We start from the raw sequence: 18,450 nt of genomic DNA, 5'->3' as shown, positions 1-18,450 counted from the left end.
GTCATTGTCTTACAAGATGGAGGAGACGAATGTCTGCCTACAGCTTCTACAAGATCCCTCCATGGCTGTGGTGGTCCATGTCCAACTGTCACGCACCGAAAGAAATCCAATCCCAGCGGTGAAACGGTGATCTGACTGAATGTTAATGACACAACTTTTGAATAACTCAGCTGTAAGTGAAAAGTTTCTTAATTCTCCTTAAAGAATGACGCTTAGTTAAAAGAACGTCACACTGCGACGCTCTGCCCACACCAGTTGTCAACAAGAGTGGCGCCTCTGTTGTCAGGAGTGCGTGACGGTGTTCCTCCCAGCGGCGGTGCAGCTCCCCTCCCGGCTTCTACTGATGAGCTCATCATTCAGCTTCTCCCCGGACACGTTTCCGTTTTTTTTTTTTAAAGTCATGTAGTTGCCTGCCAGTGTTTGGGTGAAGAAACGCCCTCTCATCTACTCAGCACCGACTGCACGCTCCGCAAACCTCTGGAGGTTGAAAGATTTCTGTCCCCCGATGAAAACATCACTCAGGCGCTTGCAGGCGTTTTCATGCAACTTTTATAACAGTAATTGAGAGTCGGCTTCCTCTCCAGATCCCCCAGTTTCCACTAACAGATGCGTGCCAAGTTACAGCTGGACTTATTATTAAAACTTCAGTGGATTCACAGAATTATAATAATGATATACATTTGGATAAACATGAAATTGTCATTTTATATTATGTTGTCAATGCTCCCCAGAGCCAGACAAGAAGAGAGAGACTCTCCTCTCCTCTGTGCTGCTGCCCACGCTTGTTAGCTTAGCACGGAGAGCGCTAGTAGCTGGGAGGTGTTTACCGTAGAAACCTTTTACTCAGGACATATTGGGCAGATCCCACTTGGTGTTTGAGCCTCAAGATAACGTGAGTGTTAGCAAATATCGCCGTGCTGGGCGTAACTGACGCTCTGATCCCGGCGGTTTAACTGCCGACGCACGGCTGAAGCCTGAGATTGAAAACCCGCAGATAAAAGTCACGTTATCCATGCGAGAGAGAAGACAAAGAGCCTCTATCCCCAGTTTGTGTAGAAGTGTGTGTATGTGTGCTTGAATTCCACACAGTCGATATGAATCCGCTCCTGTATAGAGCAGACCTATCAGCTGGTTTGTGTGTGTGTGTGTGTGTGTGTGTGTGTGTGTGTGTGTGTGTGTGTGTGTGTGTGTGACACTGGTGTTAACACACTGGAGCCTGCAGCTCAGGTTTATCTGATGTCATTATCAGACAAGAGGATCATTGTAGTGGAACCCGACACGCCGACCACCTGGCACGTGTGGAGCTCAACATTACTTTCACTCCCAGAAAGAAAATAAAAACGTGTCAGCAACCACGTTACAGAGACACTCCCAGCTGTGATGCAATAAGATGAAGAGCTTCTGCTGCTGCAGGCGACTTTCTCACCGCCAGTGAGAGGAAGCACCAGTTTTATTTCCCTCTCATCGTTTGGAGGAATGTCCCAGTGACGGTTTAGAGCTGATGAAATAGGCTGCCACAAGATGGAAGTACAGGCAACACGGCACACGGCTGTGACAGAGTAGAAGAAGAAGAGCTGCGGCTCAGTGAAAATGTTGAGTTGGACAAGTTGGTCTGCTGTCCAGCCGCCGCCGCCGCCGCCGCCGCACGACGACAGAAGTTAGAACTTTTTAGATGTTCTGATGTTTTAAATTCAGGTTCAGATTTATTTACAAAAATAAGAAGTACCGCTGGTGCTCCGGCTCGAGTTTTCCACGTCTGGCTGCACCAGACTAGCATGACTCTGATGAAGGTACCAAATGATGCCCAAGAACAGCAGTCGGTAAGAAAACGGTAGTTTCTCCGAGCTGAAAAAGTGCTGCTGGAGCAGCAGGTAAACTGATCAGGTCACTGTGAAGGCCTGACAGCTCAGATGCTCTCAAAGAGGAAGCTGACACAGGGAGAGAAAATCCCATCTCACTCTGAGATTACACAGATACACACACAGAACATTTCATTAAACCACGGCAACGTTGGCAGATTCATTCACACGGAGGGCCTGGTTTTCACAGACGAGCAGCTCTGATGGATGAACAGACAGGACCGATGAGTTCATGGACGTGAAGACGTGACAGCAGCAGCCTTTCCCTTGGACTCAAAACTCTCTGCGGCGTTGAGCCTCACCTGCCAAACATTTGTTTTAACAACTCGTGAACCCACCGTCACAAATTCACCTGGTGATTACTTCCTCCGCTGAGAGGCAATGAAGCGGCGTTAGATTAAACGTGTGCTGCGCAAATTGAAGCCGTCTTCGTCCGGCCTTTTCATTACAGCATCATCATCTAGTTTGGATTTGTAATTACAGCGCAACGCCTCGGGTCTTCGAGTGCCGTTTCACCAGAGTCCTGATCAGGAACGAGCAGTCTGAGCTTGATCAGCAGCTCTGTTGCTTCTCATCTGGTCTGCAGGGTCCCCCCAACTATGCAGCATTTTTAAAGCAAATATGCACAATACCATCAGTACGTCATCAACGTGCAGTTCCTGCTCTTTTCTGATATTTATAGTTATTCAGATGTTGTTCCAGCCCAGTTTCAATGAAATCTCTTCTTCTCTGCTCGTGATCTGTTGTTTATACAAACAGCGGCGTAACTATTCACAGACTGTAACTAGCAATCTGGAGTGTACTACAGTACATTTTAGGAACTTGCCCGTCACAGCTGAGATGATGACACGTGACCGCTGGTGTGACGTGAACACGGGAGACGAGACCTCTGGAAGTGATGTCATCAATAAGAGATGATCCCAGAAAGGAGGATGTGAATAAACCATGATGGAGTGAAACGGAGCAGCAGGCTTGACGGACGTGTGCTGTATGTACACGTGTGTGATGTTAATGATGATGATGAAGATGAAGAAAACCAGCCCCCTCCCCCCCCCGCTCACACACACCTTCCTTGCCTGGTCATTGTCTTCGATCTGACCCAGATCCCTGCCGCTGGCCTGAGCAATCCGCTTTCCTGACACCAGATTCCCGACCATCACAGACGCAGGGCCGATCTCTGAGGAAGAGGACACAGGAAACGTGACAAGAGAAGGTGTCTCTCACTCTCTCTACCTGCTGTTAGTTCTTCCTGACATGTCACCCATCTTCCCCTCAGTTGGTGCAGGACCAACCCCTCAACTGTCTTCACATCCTTCTACTTTATTATGCTGAAGAAATGAATCAACTTTAATCAGAGGCATCTTTGGGTCTCTGAATTATCTCCTTCACCGGTCCTCACTTCATCATCTGGCTCTACCTGCTCCTGCGACAGTGGTAACAACCAATCAACTCCCAGAAGTGAGTGTGGGCTTCCAGGTGCAAGGCGCCGCTCAATGATGTACTCTACCTGGCTGCTTCTGTCGGGGCTTAGGCAGGTTGGTGACACACGTGTGTGGACACATGAGCACGTTGCAGGGGTGCAGCGCCCCCTCCAGGAAGAGCTGCTTGGTCTCTGATAGGTGGATGCCACCCAGGGGAGTCTTGGGCAGGGTGTTGGAGGGTACGAGAGCCAGGCAGTACACGCCTACCTGGTGGATACCGTCTATTGCCTGGAGAGATGATGGAAAGAGACGACAGAAGGAACTAACTGACTTGGTTTTTGGCGTGAATTACGGCTTTTAGGAACTACTTGTCCCATAAGCCATTGCAAATGCTATTTCCCACCCGACACTCAAACATTTCCTGACCAAATGACCATTTTTATTGTCGTTAGCCTACTTGTGACTGACGTCAGTAAACATATAAAATCAAAACATCCAGCAGCCAGGCTCCTCTCAAACGAGGGCACAAAGTCACGGAACTCAAAATGGCTGACACTGAAGAGTTCAGAAAACATTTCCATGGCAACAGTGCACTCCACTGAACAGAGACATGGCTGACACACCTGAGGATTGTGGGTGGTGTAGTAATTTCTCAGTGAGATCACTAATCAGAGCTGTTTCTTTCTCGAAACACAGTTGACCTCCTCTAAACTTTAGCTCATAGGTGGAAAGTCAACCTCGAATATTTACGACATCACAGCCAATAATCAGCTGATGTACGGAGAACGTGAACGAGATGCTGCCTTCTGGAACCGTACTGTTAAGCTCCTGTGATATCACCGAACACCTGAAATAAGAAATGTTTCCCAAATGACTGAATCTGTTTGTAGCTCATCCACATCAACTCTCCCAGCTCTATCGCATCATGTGACATCATGTCCCGTCAAGTCAGCTCAGCTCCATCAGAACTGCTGAGTGTGTCAAAAACCAGACGAGCTAAATGGAAAAACAGCCGGGCGTATCTGTGATGGTAAAGGAATAACAAGATTTGGTTTCACTGAAGCAACAAAAATGCAGATGGCTTTTACAGTTTGACCGCAGTCTGCACGCCGTCTACCAGGGACGGAGGGAGTCTAAACGCACAGTGTGTGTGAGTGTGTGTTCTGACTTATAAAACAGTCTGTTAAAATATGTGTGTGTGGTGTGTATCCTCAGTGTGTATTTGCCTTTGAACCTTTATCAGTTTACTTAAATTGGTTAAAAATATAGAACACATCTGAAGAAGAGGTCGCCCGATTAATGGGGTCGATATTTAGCATTTATCAGCACTCGTGTCGCCAGGTCCTGAGCTCATCAGGCTGTTTCATATCAGGCACATTTACAGGCAGCTGAAGTTTGTGCTAATCTACGACCTGCTGACGAATACGTTTTACCAAAATATCAGTATTCTGTATTTCATTTGCGAGTGTACCTGCAGTACTCGGCTCATCCACTGGAAGCTGTCCTCCTCGGTGGAGTCGGGCCGTTGCTCAGCAACGACCACAATCCTCTCATCATGTAGCACCGTGATGGAGAACACTGCTATCCTGCAACACACAAGACCAACTGCTTCAGCCAGCAGGACCCCAACCACCACTGACTGAACTCTAGAGACACGGCCATCAGGCTTTGCTTTCTGCCTGTGAGACTAAATGGAGTGTTAAAAAGCCCCAAGTGTGCATAAGACCATTTCATTGAGGAGGCTCATTCTCGACACACCTTCCTCTGTAGACAAACTTCATGGGCTCCACAGCGAGCGCCGTGGCCACGATGTCATCAGCGTTGTGCCGACGGCCTCCGACCAGCATCAGACCGTCCATCTTGCCAGCGACGTAGATCAGACCTGCAGGGCTAATGAAGCCCAGCAGGCCAGTTCTGGTGAATGGAAACTCACTGATCGGGGCTCCGTTGTTGGTCATGGGGAAGACCTGAAGCAGAGGCCAGTATGGATTCAGCTTTGTGGCTATGTCAACAACGGTGGCAGACGTCTGCAGCTACACAGCCGGGGCTCACATTAGACTGGTCCACCATCTTGGACGGTACTCAATCGGCACATAGACACTAGCTAATGGCTAGCATTTAATGTTTGAGTTACAATTAAATCATAAAATTACTGTGAAAAGTGTAGTTGGTCGTTCTTGGCCTGTTGTAAGGGGGACCTGTATGGTGAAATATCATAGCTGTTAGCAAATGATGATGGTGGTGGGATAAAGAAATGTTAGCCATTAGCTAACAGCTTAAATCTTAAAACAGCTTGTTCTAAAAGATGAACAACAACCATTACTTTATCTACAGCAAAGTTTATGAGTGAGTGGCAGACAACGTAACGTTAGCTAATGCACAGCTGGTAGCTGTTAGTTTTAACAGTGCTAGCTAGCCCTAATAGCAGGTGTAAAATCTGAATTATCAGGCAGAATAACAAACATGACTTTATCTGAAACTCAGATGTTTGGGCTGCAGGTTTGTCTGTTTTGTCCTGTAATATAGAAATCCGCCTTTGACCGGCGCTAAAGAGACGATTAGCCACTTTTTCTCATGCGTGCAGTGCCCACTGGTCAACAGTTGGACTTGTATGGGACCTGCTGGGACAGAGCAGCGCTGCTCGTCACCACCCTGAAGACTAGAGACTCTGAAGATGGGAAAACATCGGGCTTTTCGAGCAAAGCGTTTACACTCTGACCGGCGGGCCGGGTTCAGGTCCTACCTCGAAGGTGTTCTTGGTCATGCCAGCCAGGCCGTAGTAGGAGGTCCCGGTGGCGACGGTGCAAACACACAACTCTCCAATCTCATCAGTTTTACAGAGCTGAGGAACTCCTTCCAGCTTGACCACACACATTGTAGCTTCAGGACGAGAGGAGAGAAAACACCGAGGCGGGAGGGAGAGAAGAAAAACGAGAGCACGGTTGATTTTAGCTTCGTAACCCTCAAATATACTCCTGGTGGTATATTGATCCACGGTAGGGGGAGACGAAACCTCTCACCTCCAGGCATGACGGACCCGACGTCCTGCAGCGTGAGGACGGACAGCTTCTCCTCAGAGTCCACACGGATCACGCCATGACTCAGACCCTGCATGGACAACACGCCGCGAGCTGGGGAGGTGCTGCCCTCCTCCACCGGCCTGCCGGAGAGGATGAGGATGAGGATGATGATGATGGATGACTCATCCCATTTAACTGTCAATATGATTTTGGCGTCCAGTGATTACCAAACCATCAGAGTCCGACTTAAAGATCTCTGATGAATCAATATCAGCGTGTATGTGACACAACTTTACAACATACAATAAACAACCGGCTAGTTCGACTTACATGATTAGAATAAAGCAAGACCGTCACGATACTGACTGAGATGGAACTGATGAAGGTTCCTGCTGACATGGAGGGGTGCGTTTAGCATCTTGAGGACTAATTTGACATTTGAACAATGAAAGGATTAAGAACGCTGGAGGAAAGACAAAAATTAATTGGGGAACATTTGGAGTTTCAGGATGGAAGAAACACAAAACCAGGACATTTATTTGGCTTTTTTTTTTTTTTTTTTTAAAGAAAATTATTTAAATTTCGGAAAGGTTGTGACTTTTTGGGCAGTTTGACAGTTTAAGTTTATGATTACTGACTTGCACAGCTAGTGCATGTGTTCTTTTTTATATTTAGGAGTTTTGAGGCCGCTTTTCTGAAAATAGAGTGAGCTTGTCATTACAAGAAAAGACACACACACACACACACACACACACACACACACACACAGAGCTTTTATAGAGTGGTAATTAAGAGCAAGGAGTAAAAATTACAGCCGACTGGTGAATTAATGACGCCCTGACTAAACTGTAATGTGGATTTTACATGTTGAGCTGCAGCGTTGATGATGAAAGAGGAGGAAAGGTTGTAAATGTAGTGTTTCAAAAGAGTAAAGTCAGGAGTTTTAATGGGTTACTGGGGGGGGGGGGGTTAAAGCGGTAAAAAAAAAAGTTTATTATTTATGGGGGAGAGGAGGAAAAAAAAAACCTGTGATATTAACTCTCCCCCTGCCAGACTTTCAAGACCCCCAGAATATTTTGTGCTGAATGAGGGTTGGTTTCATGAACAACTGCCATTGTCAGACAAGCAGCTGAGGAAAATGCAGAGCATCCATCCATCCTCCTCCTCCTCCTCCTCCTCCTCCTCCTCCTCCTCCTCCTCCTCCTCCCGTGGTGCTGCACCAGTGCGCCACAGGGGGCCTAGTGCAGCACCACGGGCCCACAACATCCATCCATCTTCTGGTTTCTGGAGCTACTTGATCGCTTATTTGTGGACCCAGATGTGCAGGTTTCTGTCATAAGATGCACAACAGCGCCCCCTAATGCACAAGAGTGATAAAACCAATAATCTGACTACTGACAATAAAGATTATACGCTCAGACACGAGTCTTCTGATGAACATCTGATCGTCACGCTTGCTCTTCCACTGCAGCTGTGTGTCTTTTGACATTGAGCATGTACACACGTGTGTGTGTGTGTGTACCTCCTGATGGCTACTGTCAGAGCCTCAGGGGAGCTGGCGCAGGGACAGATGACCTCCGGCTTCAAACCTTTGGTCTGGAAAACGTTGAGGAAGGCGTCACAGGAGGAGATGGACCCTGAGACGGATAAAACAGAAGAGCGGCAACTCGCGTCTTCATCGACACATTTTGTGGGTTCTTCATTACTAAGAGAACAACCACTGAAGCACTTGGTCAAGAGGTTCATCATGTAATAAATGATTCCTGTTGTTTGCATGTTTGTAGCCTTTAATAAGACCAAGATCTATTATCATCCTATGTACAGTCTCTCCTGAGCGGTGCTGTGACAGATGTGCGCAGGCTCTTACAGGGGTTGGCGCCGTCGGCCACCACCAACATCCTCAGGGAGCTCAAGTTGATGTCCCGCTGGTCCCGATGAGCCACCAGAGCCCAGTGCATGTCCCGCGATTTCACACACGCCACCTTACCTGCACACAACACACACCAGACCCGCCACTCACATACACATACTACTCACTCACATAGTTGAAAATACTCTTAGAGGACTCAAGTTAAGTCATCTTTATTCATAAAGTACTTCAAACCGCAGAAATGGAAACTAATTCATCGAAAGTGACATCTGCCTCAACACATCAACAGGGTTGAAGATACGCACATATAAAACACAAACAGATACACGCATGCTGACACACTGGTGCCGAGAAGGGAAAGTTTCCAGAAATATTCCACAGGAAGTTAGACTCAGGAATTTTTGCAGAAGTGGTGGAAACTATCCATGCAAATGAATGTGAATCAAAAGAAATAAACTGGATACTTGGGGGATAAAAGAGAGAGACTAAAACCACCAACAAACCAAAGAACTATCAGAAACTGCAAAAAGCATCTCAAATGTGCAGAGGAACTTTTCTGAATTGCAGAAGGTTTGTTTTTTTTCCCTGAAAACCTTCGCTAACGTGATACTACACAAACGCGCAACACAGTGAAGGACCATCGACTCCTTCAGTTACCTTTGTACTGGCAGACCTTCTGGATCCAGGACAGAGGGTTGACCTTCATCAGGGCGTAGGGGATACTGATGACGTGCATCATGTTCATCACACTCTGAGAGGAGCAGAAGCATGTTTAAGTACGTATACGTGTTCACGTGTTGTTGTCAATGTCGTAGACGTGTCTCTCACAGTGAGGACGGCGTGCCACAGTCCCACATCCTTCTTGAAGTCTAATACATTCACTATGGTCTCAGCTGGAGGGAGAGAGAGAGAGAGAGAGAGAGAGAGAGAGAGGGAACGCTCAATCCTGGGATTATAATCTGCTGCTGTCTCTCATCTGAAAGCAGTGTCTCACTAATAACAACATGACAAGGTGTGTGTGCGTGTTACCTTCTGTGTATGAGCAGGACTGCGTGAGGGCCTGGCAGTGTGTGAGCATGGCTATCCTCATCACCGTCACACCCAGGACGCTGCCATCCTTACACGTCTTATACTGGACAGAGAGAGAGAGAGAGAGAGAGTTAGTCATGGTTTATTTCTAGTTCTAGTTTTACTCTCTCTGGACTCCTTCGAGTGCTCAGACAGAGGGAAAACAGAGTTCGTCAACTGGAATATTTTTAGACAAACGAAAAACGTGTTTCCTGAGCAGAAACAAATTTACGGTCGCTGACATGATTGTTCAGTGACGTGTGTCGGCGCCCTCCACGGAGCCGTGAGCAGCTTCAGGGACTACAGATGTCCTGGTCAGCTGGACCGACAGGTTTCTAAAACCTCATGTACGTGTCTCTGACGGTGGAGGAAACAGAGAATGGAGGACGGCTGGGATTCAAACCCAGAACCCTCTTGCTGTGAGGCAGTGGCGCGAACCACCGAGCCGCATCCTTCCTTTCTCAAACTCCTCACCTAAATATCAACAACGGTTTCCTCCCTGTTTATTGCTAACTCACTTTGAGAGAACATCTTTAGAATAAGAGGGACCTTCTGCTAACAGATGACTTCAACAGGCCTCAAGTCATTAAGAGACATTGTGAAATGTCAAAATGACCGCTGGCATGACAAGGAAGCACTTAACACAGATGGTAGCCATGAACTGTGTTGAGACATTATCTTGTACAGAAGAAGAAGAAGAAGAAGAAGAAGAAGAGGACTTTATTGTAGAAACTTATTTGAGTCACATGAAAACCAGCCGAGGCTGTTTTCATGTTCACTGCGCCGGTCTGATGAAGCCTCGCCAAAGAACACAGGCTCGATCATTTTCTATCAACCTCCTCTTTTCAGGGTTGTTTCAGAGGATTTTTTCAATCTCTGGTGCAATCAAGGAGACACTTCCCCTCACTGGAGCTGCAATTACCGGCGGGCTGCTTAGAGGACGCCAGGTAAATCCCAATCAATCCAAGGAGGTGAGAACATTGACCGGCGCACCAACATTTACCCAACCATGAATGAGAACATGTAACGCCATTGATTTCCATTCACAACACGGTGGAGGTGCCCCAGGCTGGGCATTTGTCACTGATGTGTGTGTGTGTGTGTGTGTGTGTGTGTGTGTGTGTGTGTTACCTCAATGTAGGCAGTGTCCTGGTTGGCATCCTTGATGTGAGGGAACCAGTCTCGGGGCGGTTTGGAGAGGTGTTTGGACTCGGTGACGAACCACAGCAGCTTTGGCCAGCCTGAACACACACACACACACACACACACACACACACACACACACACACACACACACACACACACACACGACGACAAAACAAAAACTTTCACGTCCACGAAAAACATTCAAACACTTCAATGATCGATGATGAGATTCCTGTGACACTGCTGCCCTTGCGTGTGCTGATTAGTCCTGTTTTTACCACCTTAAACGTAACTTCAGTCAACCCTCAAGGACAAAAACTTATATTTAGAGTTTGAAAGTTTGTCCACAGTTCCCCTGGCCAACAGTTTATTCATCACTTTATATTTAACTATTTATTAAACCACCAACACATTTTTTTACCTTTAGGTTTTAAGTTGTTTTTTTTGTAAACTTGTTATGTTTGGTTGCTCATTTTTCGATAGTAATTTGGCCATTTTGTTCATGAACAGATGCAAAAAAGTTGGGATGTGTTTTTAAAAACATTTTCATACTTGCTGCTCACAAGCCAAGTTTTTTTTAAACTCCAGTCGATGTGTTTGTGGGTTACTGATCGTACATCTGGATTCAGCAGGCGTGGATTATATAGGATGGCGACCTGGAGCCTCAGACAGTCAAGCTGTCGTTAGTCTTTGCTCTCTTGCAGCTTCCAGCTACAGATATTTACTGAGTTCTGGATTCACCAAGAAAATGATCATTTTGGGGTAAAATACCACTTAAATCTGTTAACAAATACAGGATATTAGAGGTAATTGTGACACTTTAAGGACGATGAAATCAAATTCAATTATTCCTCATTCTGCTCCCGGGGGTCGGGCGGTGGTGTTTTCATGTTACATAGATTTGAAACCCTAAAAATGTTTCCACGTTAATGTCGAGGTTCCTGCCGGCAGCGAGGCAGACGAACAATGCGCCTTGTCGATGAATTAGTTTAAAGCCTGCTGATCAATACGAGGAGCACTCCACCGTAATGAACCCCGCGCGCGCACACACACACACACACACACACACACGTGCACACTGAGTGGGGAGCAGTCAGTCTATTTATACATCCATTACTGAAGAGCAAACACTTGTTATTCATCACTCCAAGACTCTCGCTGATGTCTCTCGTTCTTTCCTTCTTCTTATCACTTGTTTTTCCATTGATTTGTATCACTGCATCACCGCCTCGCCGTGTCGTCCTGCCATCCATTACTCAGCCCAGATGTCTGCTGTCATCCGTCTGCTTCTTCCATCTACTGAGATCAACCTTCAGCCTCCAGGGTTGAAAGCGAGTGAATGCCTAACACTGAAGTTCCTCTGGTGGCCACTAGGGGGGCTGGGCAGCAAATGAGGGCCACCTTCATGGACGCCTGTGTTAAACTGCGCATAGCCCAGGAAATAACAGCAGGGGTAAAACACGATACAGTCTGCTAACCAGTTAATGCATTCATGTACACATATTTGTGTACACAATGTTTTTCCTTTTTTTTCTCTGTTGTTATTGTTGTTACTGTTTTTTGTTTGTCTGTTTGTTTTTCTGCTATTGTTGTTGTTTTGCCCCCCCCGTCTTCCCTATCCTGTCCCTGTTCTCACTTCCTATCCACTCCTGAGCCTCAGCTCAGTATCTTTATCAATGAACCAATACCATTCCTAATAAAATCAAGTACAAATGACGATAGGAGGAGTTTATTAGATTCCTCCTTTGCAAAGTAAAACTGCTTCAGTACAGCAAGGCACCAGGAACATCGATACTGCTTGCCCCAGCTGTTGAACAGGACAGGTAAAAACGAAAACAAAACAAGGATTCACCGAAACAACCCCAAAGACCGGCCGTGTTTTATGATCCAAATCTTTTAAACTTTCCTGCATAACGGCTGCCACTCGGAGTTTGTGAGCAGATGCGGGGTAATAGTGACCTGATATCTGTTACGTCGTTCCGGTGAAACAGACCATCATGAAGGTAAACAAGCCGTGTGCGTAGAAGCTGCAAATGAATCTTTCAGTGCACCAACACATCTCTCACCTCCATCCCTGGGTCTTGATTGGCTAGTCGGACCAACCTAGAGAAGGAAGTCTTAGCCTGGATACTGCCTGGCTACACCAGGAGGTGAAGGCATTCACATTTTGGTAAATTTTAGGGTGAATCGTTATGATAGTGATCAGTAGTCAAACATTAAAAAAAACGCATGAATGCTAAAAATGTGTCTTAGGTGGGCTTCCATCAACTGGGCTACGAGACGCAGTCTGAAGAGAACAGGGCAGAGGAAGAGGAATACCAGGAAACACCAGCGAGTATCAGCCACGTTGCTCAGGGTCTGGAGAGAATGTTTGGGAACATCCATGAAGATGACGGCAGCAAAAAAAAGCCGGTCATCAAAATAAATCCTTGTGCTTGTGTGTGTGTGTGTGTGTGTGTGTGAGAGAGAGACCTTTGAACTGTGGGATCTCGCCAGTGGGGCTCTTGGGTAACCCTTTATGGCAGGCGTCACTGGTCAAAGCCACCGTCACTCCGCAGCTCCCCAGCAGAAACCCGATCTGCTGACTGCCGGCGTCCTGGACGGAACATGTCAGAGATGAAATTGAGTCATTAGAATTAGCAAATAAACTCATCTCAGACTTTCATGTCTGGTTCTTCAGGGGTCTGACAGCAAACATGTGGTCATCTTGTGGAGTGACTGCTGCCGCTGTAGCCTCGCTCACGGATCGGACCGATTCCAGCTATTTTGGTCTCTGTGGATCATTTCAACTCACACTACAGTACCCTGGGGGCGGCCTTCGCAGCCCAGTGCATTCTGGTCGCTGTAGGTTTTCTGAGAAAGACTTTTCTGTTGCTCTGACAGTCCAGTTTTATGTGAGGACCGTGGTTCCTGTGAGCTCCACTAACAGAGGAGGCTGCAGTGACAGCCAGTCCCAACCATGACACCAAGCAATCCAACAGGGATGCTTCTTCTGGGACATTTGGCTCTGATTACACCTCAGCTGAGCCACAGGTCCCCCGCGCTGCACCCTGACTCACTAGGACAGCTGCTGATGATGACTCACATGTGAACAGGATCCCTCACTCACCCCCCCCCCCCCCACCGCCAAATGAGCGCTGCTGCACGTCGTCACGAATACGAGAAAGAGGAAGAGCCAGCTTTTCCAACCGTTCAAAAAACTGGCTGAAGAACGGTTCCATCTGAAGTGGAGGAACGATGGGAACATAAAAAATAAAACGAAGGATTTCATGTTTGGACAAAAACTTTTCGCCACCTCGACTAAGAAGGTCATGTGACCACCTTTGGGTGCTTATTGGTTGGTGGGTTGGTTTGTTTGCAGGATATCTCAAATATAAATGGACAGATTTTGATGAAATGTTGTGGAAAGATGGGAACTATTACCAGGACACACTTCTCTAAGTGACCTGGACCTGGCGGGAAACTCATAATTCACGTGCTAAGAGTCTGTATGGACATTTATGACAAATTTGGAGAAAAAAAAAAGGCTCCCACACGGTGGGACAGAAATATCACGTTCCCAAGAATGGGAGAAACGCATGTCCCAGAAATATCGACGGTCGTCACCAGCGTGGAGCCATGACCTGGTGTCAGCCTCACCTTCCTGGTCAGCGGCACTTCTATTGGCACAGGGACGACCTCAGCCAGCAGGCAGCCGTAGAAGGCCGTCATGAAGGCAGCAGGGTCGTTGTTGGGGAAGACCAGCGCCACCTGCAGGGACGAGGAGATGGAGCACATTTAGAGAGAAATTACACAGCAGAGAGACTTGTGCCTGTGGGGCCAAGGTATTGTTTTGAAGGGAGGAACTGTAGCCTGGACAATGTAGAACCGGGTCACCTTGTCCTGTAACACTACCTGCTCTCACAAGAGGTGACGGTGAGTCAGGGGAGCTTGACTATTTGATAAGAACCAGAATTTCATCTCATGACAAAACAAGATGGGGAAGCAAAAGACCCAGAAAAAGATACATGAAGAATGTGCTTGCGTTATGTTTAGTGTGCCATTATGAAAGATAATCACTGATAAGAACTGACGCCTGACATGAGTTTGCTCGAGTATCTGAGGACTTTTATCATGAAGATGCTTGATCTTCCAGGGGGGGCGACTCATGTCCTCCCTCCTCAACCCACTCACTCGCTGCCACTTCCGTCGCTTTTTATCTGATTTATTTTTTTACTTTCATTGTCTCTATTATTACTTTAATTTCCACTCTATTGGTCATTATTCGATTTTGACTCCATACATCCCCCCCCCCCCAACATAGCTATCTTTGTTTGTTATCACCCTCATTATCTCTCTATCAGCTCACTTTATGTCAAACTGGAGCAACGAGGGCAATATGAGAATGCAGCTGCAAGTATGAAAACAAACATCGGAACGTACAGACAAATAAACACACCATAAATAAAGGTTGGTGCAAAATTCCCTCTGTACGCAACTTTTACAGCACCAGGTACCAGGTACCAGGTACCAGCACCAATGTGACTTCAGCCACCTTCCTGAGGAAAACCAGTACGACCACCTGTATTGGTGATCTCATTGTTCTGGTGATGACAGAGTAGCAAACCCACTCCCGCTGCTCGGATTCTCCGGCCCATCTCACACTCCATCGTCCCCTCACTCCGGGACAGCAACCTGACGTATTTGGACTCCTCCATGTGGCGTAAGAGTTTGACTTGAACAGGACAGTCCGTGTGAAGGAGGTTTGTAAACGGGGGCCGCGGGGCAAGAATGCAGCAAGCAGCACCTTCCCGTGAGCGCACTTCCTGCTCGGCCATGTGGGGTCCAGCTCAGCTTAAGTGCTGTTTAATAGCTTCTGTAATACTGGACTGGTGTGTGTGTGTGTGTGTGTGTGTGTGTGTGTGTGCGGTCTTGCAGCTATGAGCTAAGTGCACCTGAGCGATTGAAGGCAGTGCAACGATACTTTAGCAGGACTAATGCTGACATGTGTAGATCACATTTGTAACTGATACCAGTGTGTGCGTGTGTGCATGTGTGTGTGTGTGGGGGGGGGTCTTCAACACCAGGCTGTATTAACACTCTACATAGCTGAGGCTCTGCCCTCAACTTTCAAGATCTAAACTTAAGCTGAAAAATTCCATCATGTATTTACATGTGGATCAGTGACATGTTTCAGGTTCTGGTGCTGGTCCAGCATGAGCGACCGATGGAATCTGGGTCGAGTCCATCACTGCAGTCCCTGATCCATCAATAACATCAGCGTCAACACTGATATTTAAGATCATCTATTTCTCTAATGTCCTCCTGAGCAAATGATATTAGTTGGGTTTCCATCCAAATTTTTTTTTTTTTTTTTAATCGCTGCAAATTTTAACTCCACTATCAGAAAATCAGCCGGTGGCAGAGATTCAGGGCGATCGATCAGCTGATCGGACCAAACAGCTGATGCTTACCTTAAAGATCAAGACATCTGCAAACAGTTTTATTCCTGGACCCCAACACCACCTTTAGAGAAACCCACCCCAAGCACCAGAATACATGAGCACCAACGAGAACCTTTACTTCTATTTTCTATTCTTAGATAAACTTCATACCAAATACTTGTTTACTTTTAATAAAGTAGAACTCTGAATGGGCACTTTTACATTTGATTGACCGGAGTGCTATTGATTTTTTCTTGGTATTTATACTTTTCATCACATAAACCAACCACCATTGGTTGTACATAAACAGGAGTAGTAGTAGTAGTAGTAGTAGTAGTCATGGTAGTAGTAGTAGTACCACAACAGCAGCAGCAGGATTCATCTCCTCTTTTCCAGGAGAGAATTTTAATATTTTAGTGAGGGCCCGGCTTAAACATTTTATTTTGGTAAAGTAAATGAAGGGACTGGAATGTCAGCGTCTTTAGCTTTAAATGTACATGTTGACTTCTGGAAGACTGGGAATTTTCACATCTCACCTGGGGAAAAAAAAAACCATCCCTTGCATTTGTTGATGAAACCATCTGTGTACACACACACACACACACACACACACACACACACACACACACACACACACACACACACACACACTGAATCTTCTTTTCTGTACCAAGAGTCAAATCACAGCCAAAAACAATATTTGATTCTTCGCCATCCTCATCTCCCGACAGTGTTGTTGCTTGTTTTTCTAACAATAAATTACACAAACTCCAGTGTGTCTTCATAAAATAGTTGGTATCATTTCACAGTGTAATTACATCTCCTCGGTGTTCTAAAGCTTCTCCCAGTAAAACTCATTTCTTCAGCCTTCCCGAGAAACGCATTCTAGAAAAAAAAAACAACATTGTAATTTCTTCTTCTTTAGACTGTAGTTCCACTAAAACTGTGAAAAAGGTTGTAAATAACCACTGTGGGAAGAAAAACAAGAGGCACTGTAATCACTCACACACACACACACACACACACACACACACACACACCCTACCAGCTACGTACATAAAAACACTAGCATAGTGTCAGTTTATACTGCAGCAGAGTGGAGAACCAAGCTAGGACTAGAACTAGAACCAGTCCAGCCCAGTTGTAGTTTACGTTCAAGTTTGTTTAGACTGATAAAGTGACAGGCAGACTTGAGGGAACATTCATGAAAATAAAAACAAAAACCAGTGAATATGAGCAGATACATAATGTCTTGCGTCTAAGTGGAAGTTTGTTTTGTCTACCAGGTCACATGACCCGAGTACTTTGTCAGGCTTCAAGGTCTCTGACTCACCCGGTCTCCAGGTCTGACCACTGGTTCCTGTTTGGTTCCCAGTTTATGCAGCAGGTTGTAGGCCACCTTCACACTTCTGGACCACAGTTTACCTGTAACCAGAGTCCAGAATTATTTTAAGCTTATCCAGGAAATAGACTGAACCCAACCAAACCACATCAGAGGGAGTCACAGAGGCCACGCCACATCATCATCCCTCATCTTGTCTGTTCTCTTATATTTTGGACTCTCTTGCTGGTGGGGGATTGTTTGCCAGCAATCGTGGCTATGTGGCGCCGTAACGTGGTGCTGAGCAGAAAAGAAGATTTGGGGTGAGGGGGACGGGCCACCGGGGCAAGAGAGGACGAGCCACCAAGAGCTGCACACGCCACCAAATTGACGGAGGTTTCACCGGAACACTGGCGCTTTCGACCACAAAAACACAGGAAGGTGAGGGTCAGAATTCAAGTTTCAAAACGCAAGTGTAGAGACTGATGGGTGGAGAAGCCTCTCACTGGCTCTGTCCTCCAGTCAACCTCCAAGAACCATTCGAGGCTCATCAGCTACCAACTCAGTGCTAAAAACAACCTGAACAAAGTGACACAAACCCAGAAGAAGACACTCAAAACTCAAGAAAACACTTTTAGAAGTAGACCCCCACACACACACACCCCCCATATCAAGTTATGGAATATGGTGAAATCTTTCTAATCACTTTCGCTTTGCCTGTCAAGCCGAGACGCTTCTCCTCATGAATGTAAACTCCCAGCAACACAATCAATTTTCAGCCTTTTGCTTTGTTTCCTCATTTATACAGGCAGATGCAGATGTCGCGCATGAGCGCTCCAGCGTGGATTCACACCCGAAATGAGGCTTTTGTCTGTCAGAACTAATGAATCGAAGTGACAGAGAATGTTTGGATCTCAGGGGGGGAAAAGAGACCGTAAGACAAGAAAAAGGGACACAAGTTGCAAACGACGACAGAGCAACAGTGAAGGTAGCAGATAGCAGGGGGCAGTTTACAAAGAGGATATCTGTTGTTTATTCAGGATTAAAGGGCATCAATGTCCTCAATGACTCTCAGCAGGGATGGAATTCAGTAATAGAAGCCTTGTGTTCCGTATTTCTTCGCGTAAGCCTGACAGTCCTGACTTAAAACGGCGGAGGGGGGGCTTTTTTCCATGGCTGAGGGTTAATGCTAACGTAGACGATCACTTCTCTCCCCACTGATCATCAATATGTCATCTCTTCTCAAACGAGATACAAAAAGCTTTGAGAAAAAAACCCACCGTTTTATGGTTCTAAGAAGCTGATACAGTCAATAAGAAACA

General features: G+C 46.4%; 1 protein-coding gene across 7 annotated transcripts in view; it reads right to left on the bottom strand.

The window, feature by feature from the left end:
• The window catches only part of LOC147262055 (disco-interacting protein 2 homolog C-like), a 135,081-nt gene that overhangs the window by 12,596 nt on the left and 104,035 nt on the right, over nt 1-18,450 (bottom strand). For 4 of the 7 annotated variants that reach the window (XM_086204449.1, XM_086204451.1, XM_086204453.1 and 1 more), the window contains 15 exons: nt 17,141-17,232; nt 14,024-14,134; nt 12,857-12,980; nt 10,370-10,479; nt 9,200-9,302; nt 8,999-9,063; nt 8,828-8,921; nt 8,168-8,287; nt 7,823-7,937; nt 6,301-6,440; nt 6,024-6,160; nt 5,039-5,247; nt 4,752-4,866; nt 3,367-3,568; nt 2,936-3,036 (listed from right to left, as the gene is read on the bottom strand). In XM_086204449.1, coding sequence (XP_086060575.1) covers nt 2,936-3,036; nt 3,367-3,568; nt 4,752-4,866; nt 5,039-5,247; nt 6,024-6,160; nt 6,301-6,440; nt 7,823-7,937; nt 8,168-8,287; nt 8,828-8,921; nt 8,999-9,063; nt 9,200-9,302; nt 10,370-10,479; nt 12,857-12,980; nt 14,024-14,134; nt 17,141-17,232 — 1,838 coding nt within the window. Of the gene's footprint in view, nt 1-2,926; nt 3,037-3,366; nt 3,569-4,751; nt 4,867-5,038; nt 5,248-6,023; nt 6,161-6,300; nt 6,441-7,822; nt 7,938-8,167; nt 8,288-8,827; nt 8,922-8,998; nt 9,064-9,199; nt 9,303-10,369; nt 10,480-12,856; nt 12,981-14,023; nt 14,135-17,140; nt 17,233-18,450 lie in introns of all 7 variants that reach the window. The other 3 variants (XM_086204448.1, XM_086204450.1, XM_086204452.1) reach the window with 1 other exon arrangement.

This window comes from Aulostomus chinensis, chromosome 5 (genome assembly GCF_037954235.1).
Source record: "Aulostomus chinensis isolate RoL2024-O1b breed Wild chromosome 5, RoL_Achi_v1.0, whole genome shotgun sequence".
NCBI classification, from domain to species: domain Eukaryota; kingdom Metazoa; phylum Chordata; class Actinopteri; order Syngnathiformes; family Aulostomidae; genus Aulostomus; species Aulostomus chinensis.
Note: the sequence above shows the minus strand (reverse complement) of the source record. Positions and strands in the feature narration are given on the sequence as shown.